Source organism: Podarcis liolepis, assembly GCF_965112155.1.
Source record: "Podarcis liolepis genome assembly, chromosome: 11".
Classification (NCBI taxonomy): Eukaryota; Metazoa; Chordata; class Lepidosauria; order Squamata; family Lacertidae; genus Podarcis; species Podarcis liolepis.
This window is the reverse complement of record NC_139565.1, coordinates 20,411,351-20,432,692: the sequence shown is the minus strand read 5'-3', so window position 1 is coordinate 20,432,692 and position 21,342 is coordinate 20,411,351. Positions and strand designations below refer to the sequence as shown.

Genomic DNA, 21,342 nt, shown 5'->3' with positions numbered 1-21,342 from the left:
CAGATGGACCATTGGCCAGACCCAGCAGACTGTCAGGGACCATGCTGAGGAGGGCTGCACTGAGGAGAAATGGTGGGAGCCACCCCCTCCCTTTGCTCCTGAATCTTTCCAGGAGTGGGAAGACAGTATAGATTTGGAACAGTGGTTTGCAGAGGAGCATAGTTCAGAAGGCAGAAGCTGGGAAATAATGAATGGGTAACAGCTAGCAGAAGAAGAAACCCTGGGAGAAAGAGGGTTGACAGATTCACAGTCACTGGGCAGCATTCCTCCACCACCCTCCCCAAGGTCACAAAGAGCTCAGAAAGTCTCAGAACAGAAAGTGCAGAGGGTACAAGCCCAGATTACAAGACATAGGAGTGAATAGGGACAGAGGGGTGTGTGATCCTTACCATTTCTAGGAGATGTGTTCTTTGTTCTCTTGCTGTGATTATTAAATATACTAATTAGTAAGGCGTTCCTTTCGTTTGATCTTCTTATCTACTACCACGGGGGGGGGGGGGGGGAGGGAAGAAGCTGATTCCCCGAAGCCTGACACAGACCCTTCTTACCATTTTACGGTAGCCCAAATTAGAGATGTTGCATTATAATTTGTAGATGCAGATTGGCTGAACAACTGCCGTTTTTTGCAACATAAAATTCTCATTAAGAACATTTTCTTTTATAGAGCTGATGATTTCTTGGTTATCCACGCTCGTGATGACTTGGGAAACATTCAGGGAACTACTCCTTATACTCACAGCAATCCTGGCACTCCAATCAACATGCCTTGGCTTGGTAGTACTCAGACTGGCAGAGGTGCTGCTGTGGTGAGTCACATGCAGTAGAATAATCCTTGAATTACACACTATTACACACTTAATATTGAATATTTAAGTTTTATTAGGTATTATAAATCATATTCAGAATATATACACTTCTAATGCTATTAAAGATTAAAACATTAGTAATTACTTAAGAAACTCTCAGCACTTCTGTTACTGTGTTGAATCCAGACATTTAACATTTTTCTTCCGTGCAGAAAATCCAAATGCTATTGGAAACAAAAGCAAAGTTTAGTAATAGTGCATTGTCTAAGAACATGATATATCAGTTAAGAAGTTGCTGGTTGAATTCTCAATCCCTAATTGTAGCATGGAAATTATAAAACTAATCTGTCCATATATGGTGGTTGAAAATGTGACACAAATTCATGAAGCATTTTGAACATTCCAAAAGGTACCATGCTAACACTAAGTTTCCTCAGCTTGCCTCTTTTGCCATCGGTTCCTTTCAAAGGGCAGAGATGGAGAAGCGAGGCAAAGGCAGAGCCTGGTGCTGATGCGCAGTATTCAGAAGTTTATTATGTTGTGCAAAGGATAAACATCGAGAGAAATCCGAGTTCAGCCTAGGGTTTACTTCCTTGCCTTCCTTCCTTGGCCATTTATTTCTAATTTTACACATCATTGAGCTCTCCTTTTTTGTTGTTTGAGTTTCACTGATTTTCATGTCTGGCTCTTAATATGACCTTTGTACTTGGTAGAATTTACTAGCTGTGGATCTTCCCATCATGGTGTTACAATGATAGAAAAGTTGTGCCTTGTAAAACTGTCCCTTTTGTTACTACAGCCACTGTTATTCCCAGCTAGTTTTATTTACTGCCTAGCCCAGTTTCCCTTAAGCAGAATAATTCATTACAAAACAGTATTGATATAGTACCTTTTAGAGCTTTCAAAATGCTTTGCATGCATCATCTAATTGTAACCCTTACAAAGACTCTCCTCCCTGCAAGAGAGGGGAGTGGTTGTGGATCGAGGGCCCGGACTCCACCCTGGCAGGGGCCTTAGCCCCTGCCCCTCCTTACCTTCTCCTCCCCCTCAGTCCTCGTCGTCCCGCAGCGAGAAGCAGCCACGTGGAGCTAACTTGGAAGAGGACTTCTGAGAAAGGGAAGTCTTGCCCTTTAATTCTCCCTTTGCTTTTACCTTTATCTTTACTTTACCCCCTTTAACTTCAAGTTGTACCTTTACATTACTTCCCCCCCCCTTACTCTCCACCTTTAATTCCCCCTTTACTTTTCACCAAATACCTCTCAGTTATCACAGGGAAGAGCCACGAGATTTGGAGTCGGGGGCGGGGTCTGTGTGTGTGGAGGCTGCCTGGTTCCTGGCTTGCCTTTTAACTTTAAAAAACCCAGGCATCCAGGTTTGCCTTGCTGTGTCCTTTTTTCCGTGTGAAAAACCTACATTTAACCTTCTATTTCCCCCCTACTCCTGGTGCTTGATTTGTTTGTGTGGCCTGAGTGCGAATTACCTTTCTTAAGCTGCAGCTTGTTCTCTTGCCTAGCACGTGCCCCCAGCGAGGGGCTAAGGCCCCTGCCAGGGCAGAGTCCGGGCCCTTACTGTGGGGTGGGAGTGCTGAAACTCAGAGTCACTTAGAGCCCTCAGTTGTGCATTTTCTGTTTGCATTTTCTTCAGGATTCTTTCTCCATCTGTGTTTCACTTGGTCCAATGTAACTCAGTCCACTGTTGACTCCATCAACATCCCCTTGGATTCCCCAACCTCTTAGGACCTCTTCTTCCTTAGCTTTGGTTACCTTTCCATGCTGTCTCTAAAGCGATTCTGAAGTTTTAGTTCTGGTCCAACTGTTCTGACACTTTCCTCAGGAGAGAACACTTCTGAAAACATCTCTCTACTTTTACTCCCCAACGTTTTAAATCCTCACCAGTTCTGAGTTCTCACATCAGCTCTGCTAGTAGGAATCTGAGGCTGTGCAAGCTGCTATTACATTAGGAAAGCTCACTTGTTTTTGTATTTTAAATTTTTGTATTTGTATCGTTATTACACTCTTTAGCTGATGATTCTTTTAAAGAGACATGCATGAGCCATTATGTGTATATTGGCCCAGAAGACGTTGGACACTGGATATATTTTACAAATCTCATTCATGCCCTTTATTTCCTGATGGAGGAAAAATGGCAGGTTTATCTGCAGTTATGTGAGTTAAAATTGCCAAGCACAAAGCAAAAAAGATAAAACTTGATACAATTAGCAGGGATTAGCTTCAGTTTATAAAATATTGGAACTAGTTACTTAAAACAACTGCTTGAAAGGGTTCTATATGTATCCTTGGTTTTTATTTTTGTATCCATGTTCTGTCATTTTTGCCTTTGCAAAAAGTAGAGAAAATAAAGCAAAAGTAAAATGGATTACACTAAGATCTCAAATAATCTCCAAGGCATGTGTAGCTGAGCCCAGTGATACTGTAGGAAGATAGTAATTGCTGAGACAGTAGCAAGTCTGTGATCCTATGCATTGTAATTACCATATATCTTCTTTTGCTGCAAGGTTGAATTCTCACTTCAAATTTATGGTTTTTATGTAACATCCAAAGGGAGAACTTGGGCAAATTGCCCATGCTATTGTATTGGCGCCACTTACACATCCACGTAGAAGGAATTTTGAGTACTCCCTTCAGCTGTTACACTAGGAAGACCAAAGCAAGTGTGCGGTATTCAGCAAAGCTGGATGTGTACATCTTTTGTTTTACCTAACCTTTTACCTAGAAATGGGCACTGCTAGCCATGGAAGAATGCCTCGTTCAAATGACATTGGCGGATGAAACACTTTCCTTAATGTGCCTGCCTTTTTGACGTAATTTATTTATTTATTTTTTATAAAATTTTTATTTGGTTTTCTGCTTTTATAAAGACAAAACATACACAAAGAAAAAACAAAAGACAAAAACATGAATAAAATCAGCAAATCCCCGTTTCATAACCTTGTTCCTTGACTTCCCCCCACCTCCCCTCGTACATCCCAGTTTCAAGATTATATCAGCAAGTTGGTGTTTCTCCTCTTAACAATCTTATTCATCTTATTACCTTTTTTATAATAAAAATTGATTTTCATAAGTTGGACTTAAGTTCTCTTCCATCGATTTTCATTTTATCTTAATTAAGAGTCATCTTAACCAAACCTAGAAGTCTTAAGAGTTTATAAGAGTCTCTTCTTCCCTCCCTCCCATCCCCGGTTTTTGTCCCTTCCCAATAAAAATCCAAATTTGAGATTCTCAGCCTGGGTTCCTCACGTCCGAGGCTTTCAAATCTCTTTCAGTCCCTCTTCGCCTGTCCTGTTGGTAGTCCTTTATGTCAATCGTCGAGTCTGGGAAAAGTTCTTTCACCATCAAAGTGTATCCTCTTCCCACAAGAAGATTCAAAAGTAACTGATGAGGAATTTCCACAAAGTCTATCCCTTCAAAGTCTAAGTCCAAACGGAGGCCCCAATCATATTTCTTTATTTTAAATTCCTGTATTCCATTTTGTCTTGGGACCTCCTCCTTCTTCTTCTGTGTCTTTCGCAGACTTGTGGTAGATATGTTCCCAGCGTCTCCTTGCTTGTATTCCGCAGATGTCAACTTTTGGTTGTTGCTTCCCAGGATTACTTCTTCTTTTTCTTGTTGTTTAATCTCTTCCAGCTCTGTAGATATTGTTTCCCAATCAGCTGTGGATTCTTTCTCATTGAGGTCCTCAATACAAAGAGCAGAGTTGCCTGTTCCCAAGGTCATAGTCTCAAGTTGTTTATTCATGGCCAAGCTCTGCTCTTGTAAGATTCCCACCAGTTGAAACATCCTTTCGATTTCCACTAGTAACTTTCCTTCCACAGCCATTGTATCCATTGTAGTTTCACAGAATTCCCCCTAGGGGGAATCTGGTTACTTATTTGCCTTTTCACCAACAATCCTTTAACTGATTATTATTACTTTGTTTCCAACAGTTTTAGCTCAATAAAAACTCGTCTTAGTCCAGAGGGATCTTAAATAACAATTTCTCACTTTAAACCGCCCGTTTGGCAGCTTTGACAGCTGTCAAACTCCGCAGCTCTTACACAGGCACAAAGGCAGGACGTTCCCGAGCCCGGGAGGGGGGGTTGTTTAAAACAAAAGGAGGGTTTCCAAAACTCCGCTCTCCAGCCCAAAATTTCCTTTAGTTAAATCTTGGAAGTTAATGTCCTTTTTCACTCACCCCGCCAAGGGTAGGCTCTCCAGCTTAGCTCTTGTGTCGTTGCTTAGATCGTCTGCAAGGGGGGGGTGCGGACTTCCTTTTAGCACACCCCCCGGTCGTCTCCAATTTAAGGTAATTTTTTTAAAGTCCCAATCCGTCTTACTCACGGGTGATTCTTTCAGTCCAAATTTTCAAGGAAGGAAGTCAGCGCTCTCTGGTCATGGCTCGCGGCTTCGCTCTACCAAGGTAGCGATCGACTCTCAGTGCCACGCCACCCCCGTATCCCCTCCGCAGCCTTTAAAAAGGCTCTTTGCGAATCGGGGGGGGGGCGCTTAAGGCACCCGCCGAGTCTTCAGTCCGCAGGCTTCCGCGCCTGCGGTTTTTAAGGGTCCCCGCGTCGCCGGCGCGGCAAAGACCCATCCTCGGTAGAGCCGATTACCTCCGCAGCTCGGAGGGAATCCGCCATTTCCAGATCGCGTCAACCCGGAAGTCCTTTTTGACGTAATTTAAACTCTGTTTTTGCTCTACATTTTTTCTCAAACTGTGGGCAAGGGACCACCTGTGGGCTTCATAGCCTTTTCGTGGGACTGACTCCGTTCCCAGTAGCTGCTCACATGCACTGTGAGTGCATAAACACACAGAGAAGCAAGAAGGGGGTTGGAGAGTGAGATGTACCATGCAAAGTTGGAAAGGAGCAAAAGACAGACAGACAGACACACACACACAGAGAGAGAGAGAGAGAGAGAGAGAGAGAGGAGAGGAGGGCAGAGTGCCCAGCCAAATATGAAAAAAGGAGGAAGAGGGAATGGATGAACTGAGGGAGAAGGAAACATTTGGGGCTTGCTGCTACTGCATCTTCTGGCCCTTCCAAATCCCACACCCACACTCCAGTTCTCCCATCCTCCCTGCTAATCACTTACCAAATCAGAATGCTTCTCCCTCTTCTGAGGGGCAAATAGCCAAAGTGGGTACTGACGGGAAATAAAGAGATAAAAGGTTAATATTAAAAAATAAACTTGGAGTAGAGAAGGTGGGGATAAGAAATGGAGGAAGAAGCATATGTAAAAGGGCAGGGGAGACAAATGAAGTGTGAAAGGAGAAGCTGCAGGAGTATTTAGGAGACTCCTTAAAAATTAAGCTTTATGAATGTGCCACATAGCTGTGTCAAATCCTTACTACCTACTGTAATACATGCTCTTTAACCAAAGGCTACTTAGATACATAATTTTCCAGTCAATGCAAATAAGTCACAACTAAATTTTCTGTGATCGATTAAATGCAAAACATAATGTTCTTCATTCCTAGTTAACTTCTGTAAAAGTTTGTTTGCCTCTCTCTTACATGCTTCTGCTTCTACCTCTGTCTTACTTACCTTACAATATACAGGAATATTCCAATAATTTTAATGGAATCAGAAAGGAATTGGCAAGAAAAGAGGTAAGAATGCAGCCTAGAGTGTCTCTATTGGGACCCTTAGTCCTGTGGAACGAAAGCTCCCACACTCAGGGGTTATGTTCTGTTGATATCAGTGTGCACTAATGCTGAGGGAATTATGTAGCTTTCATTGACTTCCATCCATATTTCAGCCCCAAATTCATGAAGGTAAACAAACTTGGTAGTGTCTGCATTTTACATCACTAATTACTTTTAAAGGCTTCTGATCAATTTTGCAGCTTACCTATTTATTTTTGCACATCTAACAGATGATCAAGAAGGCTATCAATAATGTACGAAGAATGGCTTCCCACCCAACACTACCTTACTGTAAGTTTAATATTTCTAGGCCATTTTGATGTTTGCAATAGTCCCAATTTATTATGCAGTGTATGGGGAAAATGTTTGAAAATATCCAGAAAGGAAAAGTGCCCCTTGTTTAAAAAGATGGAGAAAAAACAGCATACTTGTAGGCGGTTGTAATTCTTAATTCAGATTGAATCTATTTTTGGCCATTTTAACTATACATTAGTTTTAAAGAAGTGTTTTTGGATTATTTTTTATTCCAGATTTGACAGGTGCTCAGGATGGCAGTGTGAGAATGTTTGAGTGGGGCCATTCTCAGCAAATTACATGTTTCCGGTCTGGTGGCAACTCCAGGATTACACGGATGAGATTCAATTATCAAGGCAATAAGGTAGCGTCCCTTTTGCATCTCATTGAGATTTTTTTAAAAAAGAAATGTGTTTCTATGAAATGTTCTGGTTGCTCCTTCCAGTAGCTTAGGATACAATAAGTTTAAATCAGTAGTTCCCAACCTTTTTTGGATCCTGTCCCACCTAATAATCTCTAAAATCCTGATCCACCCCTCCCCCCGTGACATATAATTCTTATTATTCAAAAAGTGAACGCCTATTCATGTGGAGGAAGCCTAAAAGGCCATTCACTGTTAATAACTCATTCTCAAATTGCCCCCCTTAAAAATCAAATGGTCCCCCTGTGGGGGGATGCCCCACATTGGGAACCACGGGTTTAAATGTTTAGGATACAATAAGTTTAAATGTATGGGCAATATATAAGCACACAAACACAAACAATATATGTTGGAACTGCATATATGTTTATATTCTTAATGTTGTTTCTCCCCCCAGTTTGGGATCGTTGATGGTGATGGGTTTATAAGTCTGTATCAAACAAACTGGAAAACGTCTCTACTTAATGGAAGCACACCCAAACCATATTTGGTGAGTCTAAAAAGTCGTCATCCCCCAACTTGCCTTTGTTAGATAGCACCATGACATTGAAAAGCTGTATTTTAATTGTTGTAAGACATTAGACATCTATTGTTAAATATACTTGGTTGAAAAATTGCAGGTTTTGTGCTCCTTCTTCTTCTCTAACAAAAACCCACAAGCCAAGTGGCAAACCACTTCTGAAATGGGGACTTTCTAAAAGTATGTTATGATATGGTTTTAGGGACCTTCTGTTCAATGAAAAGAAGTAAAAGCAAAACGAAACAAAAAACACCTTACCAGCTTTGGCTGGTATGATAAATGTGACTATTCCTGGACTGGGAGAGCTTGACCATAATAGTTGTGGCATTGGGACTTCAAGATGGGATTAATGCAATGCACTATGAATGTTACAGTTCCCTTGCACTTTCCCCAGAAACTGCAGTTAGGGCAGAAGGCTGCCTGCTGCATGGTTGCTGACAGATGTGAGATCTTATCAGCATTTAACACTCCTGCCATACTGGCTAAGGATTTGTTACTGGGCCAAATTCAAGTTGTTACTATGACTATGGAAAGCCCTTAGACAATCTCATACATGTTACTGTTTATAAGACCAAATTATATATTAATTTTATTTCCAACCTTTAATTACTAATGCGCGTTACAATTTCCAGACATGGCAGTGCCATAACAAAACAGCCAGTGACTTCGTTTTCATCAGCTCTTCATCTTTGATAGCCACAGCTGGGCAGTCCACTGACAACAGGTACTGAAACTTCTTCCAAGATCACAGTGGTAAACTGAGTGCAAATGAAGAAAGTACTTTTTATGTTGGGTTGTGCCAGTGGCAGCTTGCAGTAGGGGAAAGTGCTTCCGCTCGCACAAAGTGGGACACCTGAATTTCACCAGTTCCACCAACCCTCTGCAGTCCTTGACCCCATATTTCACACTACTTAGGAGGGCCCTCCAGTCCTTGAGACCAGCTTTTCGGAGTGCACAGGAAACTACAGTAGGTAGGAGAGAATTGGCAAAAATGAATTATCCTGCCTTGCACAAATGATTTCTACAAGCATAAAACCACCAAACGCAGCAGACCCATTAAAATTAATGCATCAAAATTATAGCTATGAATTTCAGTGGGTCTACTCGGAGTAGAACTTAATTATTATTGCAATAGCGTCATTCCCTAGAGGCAATGTGTCAGGGGCTGCAGATAGGCAGTCCATTTTATCCAATGCAGGAAGTGTTATCCTGTTATAGTAGACACACTGTATACACACAAACACTATTTGATGTGTATAAAAAGGGAGGGCACCAGCAAGTGCAATTCAGAAAAGTTTATTTGATTATTTTACATCTTTCTCTTTTTTAGAAATATTTGTCTGTGGGATACTCTGGTTGCACATTCTAGTAGCTTAGTGCATGGTAAGTTTAACGCATGTATACAAACAATTTAAAACTACAGATTTATATGTGGGTAGATAATTGTTATGTTTCCCATAAAGTTTGCCACATTCTTTATCAAGCTTCTGGAAAACAAATACTGTGGTCTAGATTTACATTCTTGTTCCTTGTTTAGTCTTATCCTCACAAATCACTCTTCATTTTACATGCAATCAACTGACCAATAGATTATTGGAACTTGTGCTAGAGATTATTGGCAACATCTTGTTGAATACGTGCATTATTAATAGAGGGCAAATTTCTTGATTTAAGTGGTTCCTCGTAGTCATTTGCTTAGGGAGGAGAAATCTCTGAACCATGTGCATGAGAGCCAACAGGAGAATCAGTAACATTTTAGTTTCTTTGGACTTGAGTTTGTCACTTTAAAACCAGGTTTGATATTACAGTTCATGTGCGCTATTATGGTTACACAAAGCTTTATACAAGACTGCAAATAAAATACTAATACATTATTATTTAATTTTATTGATTTGGATTTTAGCCTTTACTTGTCATGATACTGGAGCAACTGTCTTAGCCTATGCCCCCAAACACCAGCTATTAATATCAGGTGGCAGAAAAGGCTATACCTGTTTAATAGATCTTCGGCAAAAGCAACAACGACAATTTTTCCAGAGTCACGATTCCCCAATTAAAGCAATTGCTGTGGATCCTACAGAAGAATATTTTGTCACAGGATCTGCTGAAGGAAACATAAAGGTAACACATTGTAAAATTCCATTTTGCTAGACTTTGATAAATACAAATTTATTACACATTCATTAGAGCATTGCCTAAGAATTATATTGAGTAGGCCTTTTATGTTTTGTTCTCCTCTGCTTTTTCCTTAGACCTAAGACTGTTTAGTATTGCCTTAACTATGAATTCATTTTTATTTAAAATACTTATACCCTGCCTTTCTTTACAGAAGTTGAAGTAGGCTTGCAGTACAAACCATAAAATGAAATAATATATATATAAAAACACACAATAACCAAAGTTACAGTATTGATGAAATAATTTTAGTATGAGATAATGGATTAAGCAAACAATATTATCCTTGTAATAGCCAAAACAAACCCACATATTGAAATATTTTTCTTTGTGTTTTTAGGTATGGAGTCTATCTAACTTTGGTCTTCTTCACACTTTCATCAATGAACATTCTCGACAGTCTATTTTCAGAAATCTTGGGACAGGTGTCATGCAGATTGAGACAGGACCAGCAAATCACATATTCTCATGTGGAGCTGATGGGACAGTAAAGATGAGAATCTTGCCAGATCGATTTAGCTCACTCAGTGAAGTTTTGAAAAGTGATGTGAAATTCATGCTCTAGTGTGGTGTTAATACTGAAATATATTTTATAAGTGGGTAACAATTGTATGTAAAGTATGTTGATGATTGTACAGATAACACCACAATAACATTTTTCGATGTTTATATTTATTTCTTGGCGCTTCAGTCCTTGATGCACTGATGCCTTAAAGATTTAATAAGTTCCTTCTGGTTTTGCCTAAACCATATGCGATCGATCATTCACTAAATGTTTAAAATATGTATGTTGCTGAAGTTTTTTATGTACGTTGCTGTGTTTTTAATTTGTAGGTGAACGTGGTCTTTTTTCATTTATTCTTCTCTAAAGACCCATACCATAAGGAAGCCTTATGATGTTAGCCTGATAAATACAACTATCTGTTGCCAAATTCCTCCTCCTAGCTAGCTATGAGTATGGGTTGTACTTGTCTAAAATAAGCACCTCTTGAGAGTTGAGCCACCGCTGCTACCTAATCCCTGGAATCCAAGTTGATCATTGTTGCAATTTGAACTCTGTATGCAGAGCTAAGAATTGAAGGATAGACTTTGTGTCGGAACTTTCCATGTTTGAACGGCTGCTATCAGGATGGCAGTCTTTTCCTTAAACCAAGAGACATACAGAATATATATTTTTATCTAAGCCCTGTTTAAAAATATGCAAATATTATGTGATTATCTCTCTCATAAAACTGTTTAAGAATTATATTTAAAGAAAACAATACATGAACCTTTAGTGTTGATGAAATGAACCATAGGAATGTGCTGCATAGGATACTGAATGCGAATTGTTCTTTTGTAAAACGCTGAGTGTTTCAGGAAATAGACAAATAATGCTATTTACCCTTTCTGGTGAATTTGTTTTCATTTAGCCCAAAGATGCTGTTTTCTCCCCAGCACTTAGATCGTAGTGTTTACCTTGTAACTGCCTTTCTGAAGCAAATTTAGAAAATACTGCAAAAGAAAATGACTAATCTGGGGTATGAAATATACTATAGATTTATAATGGGGGAAATCAAAGTATATTGAAATAAGGTTTTCACATTTCTTTTGCCAAAATGTAAAAAGTGTATACACTAACTGTTTTGACCAAAATATAGAAATGCACAAAGCCTTCAACGTTTTCTATGTGCTAAAACAACTATTCTGGATTATTTCATTTTAGAAGTGTAGAAAAGTATGTAAACTAGATAAGAGACTGGTTACTCAAATGCAAATAATATACTTTTTGCTATAATATTGGGGGTGGGAAGTGTCAATACAATGCTAATTGTAAAAAAAAATATGTCTGGGAATGGATGCTGTAAATAAAACAAAAATGAAGGGCTTGTATAATGAATTTTGTAATATTCTCAGGACACATACTTTAACATTTTAATTTTAATATTTTGTAACATTTTATATGATTTTAAATGTAATTTTTTGCAGATTTCTGTGCAAGGAGCAGAGGGGTGGTTTCTAAGCACTTAGCCTGCATTTAAATTTGTGCAATAACATATATGCTACTATTGTAGAGAAGAAATGCACAGTGGGCATTTCAAAGAACTAGCACAGTTGTTTGATACATTGAATTTTAATCATTTTTCCTCTGAAATTCCTGTGAATCAATTGATGTTTTAAGACACAATGATCAGGCCATGGGGAGACTTGGCGACAATAGCTCTATCATGTGCCATGAAGCAGTCACATGACTGGAAGACATGCCTTTTAATACCCTACTTATGAAGGAAGTAGCACCAGCAAATAAGTGCTTGGAGTGGCCTGTAGAGTGGCCTATGTCCCTTATGGGGCTTCTATAAAGTCATCAACAAGGATGATACATGCTAGGGTTATGGAAAGTTATGCTTATGCTGGACAGAAAGCCTGCACAACTATTTTGGAGCAGATCATGAGTTTGAGTGCTGTGATGATTATATTTCATGTATGTATTAAAGCATTTCCTCTTTAAACACTGTCGCCCTTCACATTTTAATTCAAAAGACAAACGTGGGGAAATGATTTCAACGTTAAAGAGACAAACCCTAATTTTCCAGTTTCTGAGTTTTATATTTGAATCACAAAGGCAGCCAAGCATACTGAAAATTTACAGTTCAGGGTACCAGCAGCTCAGACTTTTTAAAAATAAATAAATAAATAAATAAATTTAAGATGGAAATTTATATTTTGAGAAGTACTATTATTTTTCAGTAAAACTTTTGACAAGTTGCACTTTAAGTATGCCAATATTCCAATATTGTATACAGTTCTGCACTTCTACAAGGAAACTGGGTGAATGAGTGTGTTTGTGAAGAATACTCTTCAGCTAATAACTCAAATTTTGTAATATTGTCATGTATTTAGTACCCACCCATAATGCCTAAATAAAAAGTCGTGTAGAGAATCATTGTTCCAAAATGCCATAGTTGCTATGAACTTTTTATGAAGACTCTTTCCTTAGCGTGAAGGTCATTTTAAGGATATTAATGTTATGTCTGTCCCCTCAATTTAATATATTCCCTCCCACCTTTCTTTTTTGTGCTCCTAGTGAAGAGGTTGAAACATGCAACTTCCAAGTTTGAAACTAACTGCTGTTCCCTCTTACATCTGAACTCAAGGAATTGTGGTTTGTTTCAAATGCCCAGGATATGAAACCGTAGTTTAAACAAACCATAATTCCTTGAAATTGGATGTAACAGTTTGTTTAAGCTGGATCATTCTACTCATCTTTTGGTATACTTAGTTCAGAGCTCAATCTGGCTCATTCACAAACTGGGGAAACCGTGGTATGACGTTGAAGATTGGTAAGATATGCACTTTTCCCCACCCTTCTAATCAATTTGTTGCTGAAATATAGATTTCATACGTGATCATGAATTTGTACCAAGAGTGGTTAACACATCAGACTGAAAGCAGAGGAAGGAATTCAGTGTCACGCTCTTCTGATGCAAAACTTGTCAGTGCAAACATTTCAGCTTGCTAGACACCACGATCCACATGCTGTTATGGGGTTCTCCTGACCCCTGCAGGCCACTTTGGGGGACGACATGGGGACACAGGTAGTGCTGTGGGTTGAACCACAGAGCCTAGGGCTTGTTGATCAGAAGCTCGTGATTCGAATCCCCATGACGGGGTGAGCTCCTGTTGCTCGGCCCCAGCTCCTGCCAACCTAGCAGTTTGAAAGCACGTCAAAGTGCAAGTAGATAAATAGGTACTGCTCCGGTGGGAAGGTAAACGGCGTTTCTGTGTGCTGCTCTGGTTCGCCAGAAGCGGCTTAGACATGCTGGCCACATGACCCAGAAGCTGTCTGTGGAAAAACGCTGGTTCCCTCGACCTATAGAGCGAGATGAGTGCACAACCCCAGAGTCGTCCGCAACTGGACCTAACGGTCAGGGGTCCCTTTACCTTTATTTACCGGTATATAGAGTATTTATTAAAACATTTTATGCCACTGTTTGGCTGTAACAAGGCACTTTACAAGAAAAGGAAGAACAAAAATTGATGAACTGGCACAGTAAGAGAAAACATTAAATACCAAGACAAAGTTAAAACCTCCAGTGTCAAGTTAAAATTCATTAAAAGCCATGCTGCCTTAAATACGTACGCTATGTGTATGATGTAAACCAGGTTTTTCTTCACACGTGTAAAGGCACTTCCTGTGTACGCGTGTTTGTTCCTCTCAATGCAATGCCGACTAGCAGAATTCTTGGGCAAAATCTCCTATATGAATGGTACTACAAAATACTGTGAAGTACAGAAGATTCTTTGTTTACTTCATTTTCCATTCTTCTGCATGCGCCTGTGCGCTGTACCATCTGGCACCTGCAGGCCAGAAGATTGGATCTTGCTTCTGTTTGGGAGGAACAGCACCTTCATTTAGCAAGGTGGAACCCAGGAATTGCGCAGAAAGCCTAAAGTGCTTGGCTGTTTCCCAACATAACCATTTAATAAGAGGGTGTATGATGATTAATGTTACAGAAAATTCTTCCTTACATGAGCATAATTGCTAAGTTCTTGTTCACAGCTTAGACTTTCAAGATGTTGAAAAGACAAGAGTGATGGGAGTGAGGATACTTTACATCTGTAACCTGTGCTTATCTGGGGACCTTCTTAGTGCATCTTCTCTGGGCACCAAGGAGTGTTCGGAGGTAATGAGACTCTTTCTTGGTGCTGTTTCAAGAGGTGCTTGTTGGTGGCTTCTTCAGCTAATGTGCTCATTTAGAATGCTATCATGCATATTCTAGAAAAAGAGGTGTCAGAACTCACCATGAACGCCTACCCTATTTTCTTATGACTTATGGTGCCCACCTGAGAGGTGTCAGAACTAGGTTACAGTGAGTTTTGGCTGAACAAAAGCCCTGCTCTGTATGGAGCAAGCTGCATGGAGCCTGTAAAGGTAAAGGGACACCTGACCATTAGGTCCAGTCATGACCGACTTCCGGGCCATGTGGCCAGCATGACTAAGCCGCTTCTGGCGAACCAGAGCAGCACACGGAAACACCATTTACCGTCCGCCGGAGCGGTACCTATTTCTCTACTTGCACTTTGACGTGCTTTTGAACTGCTAGGTTGGCAGGAGCAGGGACCGAGCAATGTGAGCTCACCCCGTCGTGGGGATTCGAACCGCTGACCTTCTGATCGGCAAGTCCTAGGCTCTGTGGTTTAATCCACAGCGCCACCCATGTCCCATGGAGCCTGTAGGTTTCAGCTAAAACTCTCCCCATCCCTGAGCATTGGAAATTGCCCCACACCTAGCTGAGGCTGATGGGAAGTTGGGAATCTAGCCATATCGAACGTGAAACATCAAGGCTTGGATCCAGAGAAGGGGCCTGCCTATGTATGAGACAGCATCATGCAACAGGAGTTTTGCTTGCTGTTTTGGTGTGTCTTTGCAGTGCAAGGGGCTTTGCAATGCCTATATTTAGCAGAGCTGCTTTCTGTAGGGATTGATGTGCAGTCAAATTTCCCATGGGAAACTCAGTCACGCAGCTGATGGGTGGCGACTTCAACCCTGCTTTCCACAGGGTTCTGCTGCACAAACTTTCCATAAGGAACTTGGTTCTGCAGCTGATCCTGCCCAGTCTCTGCCTGCCCCACACCTACCATCACATACTACATCAGGTGTTGGACACAGGATTTAAGGGAAATGGTTTTGCAGGCCAAATTGGAACCTATGCTGGTTCCCCACCCTGATGTAGCAGTTTGCACTGGCCAAGACAAGTTGTGTTTTTAAGCTGAACAGTAGCTTTCGACTTAGGTGTTACTTGCAGCAGTTACTTAGCCCTATTCTATATGTGGATGGTACTGAACCCTTTAGATTTGATCCTTGATGGGGAAAAAACCCATTACTTTCAAGTGATTCCAGTTACAGATAGGTAGCCATGTTGGTCTGCCATAGTCAAAATAAAAAAATTCCTTCCAGTAGCACCTTAAAGACCAACTAACTTAGTTCTTGGTATGAGCTTTCGTGTGCATGCACACTTCTTCAGTTAGTGTATCTGAAGAAGTGTGCATGCACACGAAAGCTCATACCAAGAACTAACTTAGTTGGTCTTTAAGGTGCTACTGGAAGGAATTTTTTTATTTCAAGTGATTGTATTGCTTGCTTGAACAAAACCATCATTTCAGTTTCTAATTTAGAAACTACTGAATTACTATCCCCCCCCATCACATGAAAGTATGAACTTCCAAAAATTGTTCATGTGGAAGGCTTGCACTAAAGGTAGACTGTTAGTTATTGGGTTTTCTTATGAAGGGACAGGGGGCCAGCAGTGATGTATTTTTCTATCTTTTCTCTCTCCCTCCCACTGAAAACCTTTTGCCATTTTCTCAATGGCAATACTGCTTTGAAATGTTGCACAATTTGCTGCACCAGACACCACTTCTTGCCTTCATGCCTTCCAGGAAGGGCAGGGATAAGAAGGGGTTTTTTTGTTTTTGTTTTTGAGCATCTGAAGATATTACACAAGATCTTGCAGTATTTTTTTAAAAAGTCTCACATAATGTCAGAGTTAACCTGCAGAAAGCTCAGTGTATTATGCTACTTTAAAAAAAATATGGTGGAAATTTTTACTTTAGAATTTCTCAAGTCAGCTACCTTAACACTGGTGGAAAATACTATACAAATCTAATGATCCGGAGATCACTGTTAGGATACAATGTGTTTGTGCAATGCAACCAATCATTTTACTCATTGATTTGCTGTCCCTAGGCAGATTGGCAGTTTATAAAAAGCAGCTGCCTTGAAATGTATCAGTAAAGAAAATTAAGTCAGTTGTAATTCATGAATACCAAGTTACGCTTTCAATCTCTCAAAGCTTTTCAAGCAACTGTTGGACAGACATTTTAGGATCTCAACAAGGCATGCAAAGAAAGAAGCATCTGAAACAACCAGCCTTGTCTGCCCACCAGTTAAATATGTCTAATCAGATATGCTACCTGTGCTAAAAACACTGGGCATCTGTTTTCTGTGGTGTTAAATGTGGTCATCTGGATCCAGCCCAGCTGTGCAATATTTCTACTTTGAGTTGCACTCTGATAGCTTTACTCGATAAGCCATCTTCCATTATAAGGAATAACTTAGGAACTGTAAGGTTAAATTTTAAAATAAAAGTAATTATGCTAGGTGATTGTTTAGGCTTAAACAATTCTTTTAAAAGGCTTCATCAGGCGAGTGAACAGTTGCTCTAGCTTAATAAAGCGTGTCAGTGCAAAAGAGTGTGCAATACAATCAGTTTGTATTGTCTTGCGAATCAGGGAAGCAAAAACATCTGGGGTTGCCAATTTTCAAGACATACGAAGTCTCCCGATAGACCCTCCACTGCTGCCGAGTCAGGGCCTGAACCAAACCCCAAATCCAGCACATTTGCTTTAAAAATGTTAAATTCTCCCCAGTTGGGCTTGTAAGATCCCCCATAGAGGACATGCCCTCCCTTGTCCCTGCTCCTGCTGGGCTATGTGGAGTCTGGCTCTCCGGACCCCGCCATGACCCAGGCAGCCCTCGTGCCCCAGGAGGGCGGCTTTCTTGGCGTCTCAGAGGAAAGACAGGCCAAGCTGTAAGGTGAAGTTCACGACAGCATGCACTGCTCACCGAAAAGCTGTTTCTCAGAAGGTTGTCTTACCATGAGTGCTGTATACCAGACCATGCTGCAGCTGAGCCAATGGGCTTCCTTGAGCCCCAAAGAAAGAGACACACTCATTGGGGAAATGGCGAGGTTCGTTCCATGGTGGAGCTCTGCCCATTGGTAGAGAGTGAGGGCAAACTCCGTGTTCAGGTTCTGTGGTTCATGGTGTCAGTATAAAAGCTGTCCTGCCCCTGCTCTCCCTCCAGGCCTTCAGATATTATGTCATCTCAATGGAAAAGAAGAGAAGGCTAGCAATTATAACTGTTTTAGGGACTTTCTTATATACCCTGAACATATCCTTGGAAATAGACATTGCCTTCATGTTTTCCTGGGGTTTTTAGTTCTGGCTGGCAGGAGGTCTGCAGAGCCTACAGGGAAAGAAAGAGCCACATGGGATATGTTTATTTTCTGAACCTCGAAACAGGACTCAGACAGTTACAGAGAGACCTTTCCTAAGAAGCCTTACTTAGGGACTAATATTACTCTGGAAGCAACATCTATATGCAGAAGCGTTTTACCTTTTTTGTCCAGAGGGGAAGGCGGAGGGGGAGTTTGTGGGTGAGGAGCAGGTCTCAGGGAGAGGCAAAATCTTATTTCTCCTTCCCAACCTGGAAAACACTTTTCTCAGCCTTGAATGCCTAGAAAAGAAAGAGAAAAATGTGAGAAATGGGGCCCACAGTTAGTACTCTCCTGATCTATGTCTCTAAACTGATTTTGGCATTCATGCCTCAAAGCTCAAGAGGAATTCTCTGTCATCATAGAATGCAGATGCTGAGAGAAATCCTACTTACGTGTCTTGTCTTCTTCCTATAACAAACACGAAATGATCCAACCATAGGAGCTCACCAGGCCTTTTAACACTCTGGAGACCAGTGAGCCAGCAGAGGGAGGTGTCACAATGGCTTCTGTAAATCTGTTCCTGGAAAAAAGGGACACTTGGCGGGTCTGCTGAATTGTCCAGATGGGAGACCACCAGGGTCTATGTAAATAAATACATATATAGAAGGAAAGGAAAAACTATTAACCCCCTCCCCTCCAAACCACTAGTTTCCTTCACAATGGGAATCACTGTTTGATGCAAGTAAAATGGCATATTTGGGCCTTGAGTTCTCTCAGTATAGAGATGGGATGGAAAACCTGTGGCCATCTAGATCTTGTTGGACTCGCTTCAGATCCTGCCAGCATAACCAACAGCCAGGAATCTTAGCTATAATAATAATAATAATAATAATAATAATAATAATAATAATAATAATAATAATAATTACTTATACCCTGCCCATCTGGCCGGGCCTCCCCAGCCACTCTTGGAAGCTTCCAATAGGATATTAAAAACACAATAAAACATCAAACATTAAAAACTCCCCTAAACAGGGCTGCCTTCAGATGTCTTCTAAAAATCAGACAGTTGTTTATTTCCTTGACATCTGGTGGGAGAGTGTTCCACAGGGCGGGCACTACTACTGAGTAGGCCCTCTGCCTGGTTCCCTGTAACCTTAGTTTTTGCAATGAAGGAACTGCCAGAAGGCCCTCGGAGCTGGACCTCAGTGTCTGGGCTGAACGATGGGGGTAAAGATGCTCCTTCAGGTATACTGGGCCGATGTTGTAATCCAACATCTGAATGGCCACAGGTTCTCCACCCTGACCTACAGAGGTGCCTATGCCCAGCATGTGGGTGTTGGGGCCAGGGATCCTTTGTACTCACCGTCCTCCTTCAAGTGACTAATGTATCCAAGTGCTATGGTCCATCTTCAATTATTTTATTTTTTATTTTATTATGAGAGCAGAGTGGAGCAAGCACAAAGTTAGTTTCTCAGGTGAGGAGGAGGAGGAAAATAAGTATCTTTCTCCAAATGGGTCCTATTACCAATGTTTAATACTTTACTTGAGCTTTGATTGTGCCACATATATAAAACAATTGGATTTTTATTTTGTCTCCTGTCAGCCAGGAAGACTGCTTCTACTTCAGACTTATTAACTCTAGGACTGCCAGAAGCTTTTCACCTGAAGCAGACTAATATGCTTTTAATTATTGTGTACTAGTAGGAAGTTTGTGAGATAAGTGCTGCAACGTTGCAAAATTAGAAAGCAAGACAAACAGGAGACCTGACACCTGTGACAGCAATTTAAAACTGCATTTTTCAGACAGAAGATGAGTCGTCTCTTTTTTCTCTCAGGATTAGGTAGGTCGTTTTAGGCTTTCCTAAATAGGTGAAGACTGTGGAAATAAAGGGAGGGTTTTAAATTGGAAGTGCAGCTGATTAATAAGGGAAGCTGTAGTTGCAAGAAAAGGGGAGCCAGGGTATCAAGCTCCTAAAAGCCGGAATTTTCAATGTTTCTGTTTACTATGAAAAATAGCATTTAAACTTAATTTAGAGCCTCTTACTTTCTGCCTTTTACAGTTCTCTCCTTGTTTTTAAACTTCTGAATAGTATTTCATTGTTTTAGTAGAAAAAGTGTGTGGTTTATTTAAAGAGCTAAAACCCAGAATTTTACTCATAGATATCGTTTCATAGGACTTCTGAAAGTTCGTATTTGTGCTCAGCCTCATTACAGTCTGAAGTGGTATATTGAAGACAATATGACCTTTAGGGTCACTTCCCATGCTAGTTCCAATATTGTTTGTTGCTTTCCCCCCTTAACAGACAGGGAGCTGAAGCTATAATAATGGCAAATTATCTGGGACTATATAATACAGCAGGTCTAGGTTTAGCCTACTTCCCATATTGCTATATAAATGCTAAAGAGAATACCAACAACTTTTTGTTGTTGTTTCAAGCTCCTTCAAGACTCCTTTCATGACAAAGCAAACCCAAAGCCCACTACCTCTTTATAAATATTGTGCACTTCCAAATATTACTTCCAATACATCACCAAACTGTAGGATGAATGGTGACAGGGATTCCTACAGGTTGCTTTATTCTGGAATGAAATTATTCAGGAAATATGAAAGATTGTTAAAACACATATTCAAATTCCTCCCCAGTTATCCCTACTAAATTTGAGGGCATACACCATGAATACATTTTGCCAAAAGGAACTTTTGACATGTGTGCTGCCAGGATCCCTATAGCAAAATAGTGGAAATTGTTTTTTTAAAAATATGGACTATATCCTTATGGCATAAAAAAATCTATTGGAATTTAGTTATTGAGGAAAAATAGCACATACCTGTAAATCTGAAGCTAAACTGTATCTCTCACCACACTATCTAGAGAAATATAGTTGTGATTTTAAATTGGGTGTCATTATTTAATATGTTTAGGTTTTGTATACCCAGCTGGATATATTGTTGAATTTTTGTTATTGTGTTGTGTGTGTGTTGGGGGTATGTATTATGCATACACAAGTGGGAACTGCAGCAAAATGTTGTAGCATATTCCAGACCCCATAAGAGGCAGTCTGGTACACCTTTTTGCACCCTGGGAACTTTAGTTTACATCTCAGAGCTATGATTCCCAGCATTCTTAAACTACAGTTCCCAAGAATATTTGGGGGGAGTCATGCACTTTAAATAGATGGCATGTACACATTGAGATAGGGATGCGGGTGGCACTGTGGGTTAAGCCACAGAGCCTAGGACTTACCGATCAGAAGGTCGGCGGTTCAAATCCCCGCGACGGGGTGAGCTCCCGTTGCTCGGTCCCTGCTCCTGCCAACCTAGCAGTTCAAAAGCACATCAAAGTGCAAGTAGATAAATAGGTACCACTCCGGTGGGAAGGTAAACGGCGTTTCCATGCGCTGCTCTGGTTCGCCAGAAGCGGCTTAGTCATGCTGACCACATGACCTGGAAGCTGTACGCTGGCTCCCTCGGCCAATAAAGGAAGATGAGCGCCGCAACCC

At 40.7% G+C, this 21,342-nt stretch overlaps 1 protein-coding gene and 2 long non-coding RNA genes across 14 annotated transcripts in view; 1 reads left to right on the top strand and 2 right to left on the bottom strand.

Moving 5' to 3' along the window:
* Nucleotides 1-12,793, top strand: part of DMXL1 (Dmx like 1) — a 71,640-nt gene extending 58,847 nt beyond the window's left edge. For 2 of the 6 annotated variants that reach the window (XM_083464363.1, XM_083464361.1), the window contains 9 exons: nt 665-806; nt 6,363-6,413; nt 6,680-6,740; nt 6,980-7,107; nt 7,562-7,654; nt 8,317-8,408; nt 9,015-9,067; nt 9,588-9,805; nt 10,200-12,793. In XM_083464363.1, coding sequence (XP_083320489.1) covers nt 665-806; nt 6,363-6,413; nt 6,680-6,740; nt 6,980-7,107; nt 7,562-7,654; nt 8,317-8,408; nt 9,015-9,067; nt 9,588-9,805; nt 10,200-10,424 — 1,063 coding nt within the window. In that variant the 3' untranslated portion in view covers nt 10,425-12,793. Of the gene's footprint in view, nt 1-664; nt 1,777-2,360; nt 2,827-6,362; nt 6,414-6,679; nt 6,741-6,979; nt 7,108-7,561; nt 7,655-8,316; nt 8,409-9,014; nt 9,068-9,587; nt 9,806-10,199 lie in introns of those variants that run through there. The other 4 variants (XM_083464364.1, XM_083464362.1, XR_014516807.1 and 1 more) reach the window with 2 other exon arrangements.
* On the bottom strand, nt 5,474-9,816 carry LOC310688329. Of its 2 annotated transcripts, XR_014516850.1 has the most exons (4): nt 9,676-9,816; nt 8,562-8,646; nt 8,295-8,442; nt 5,474-5,947 (listed from the first exon to the last, which is right to left on the bottom strand). It is a non-coding gene; the product is annotated as an uncharacterized lncRNA (long non-coding RNA). The 2 variants fall into 2 exon arrangements; XR_014516851.1 differs by lacking the exon at nt 8,295-8,442.
* LOC310688324 lies at nt 10,863-21,185 on the bottom strand. Of its 6 annotated transcripts, none has more exons than XR_014516838.1 (5): nt 18,291-21,185; nt 18,018-18,137; nt 17,497-17,867; nt 16,814-16,961; nt 10,880-11,002 (listed from the first exon to the last, which is right to left on the bottom strand). It is a non-coding gene; the product is annotated as an uncharacterized lncRNA (long non-coding RNA). The 6 variants fall into 6 exon arrangements; XR_014516839.1 differs by lacking the exon at nt 10,880-11,002 and adding an exon at nt 13,984-14,225; XR_014516841.1 differs by lacking the exons at nt 10,880-11,002; nt 16,814-16,961 and adding an exon at nt 13,984-14,225 and having other exon boundaries at nt 18,291-18,478; nt 19,205-21,185.
* Nucleotides 21,186-21,342: the final 157 nt, after the last annotated feature.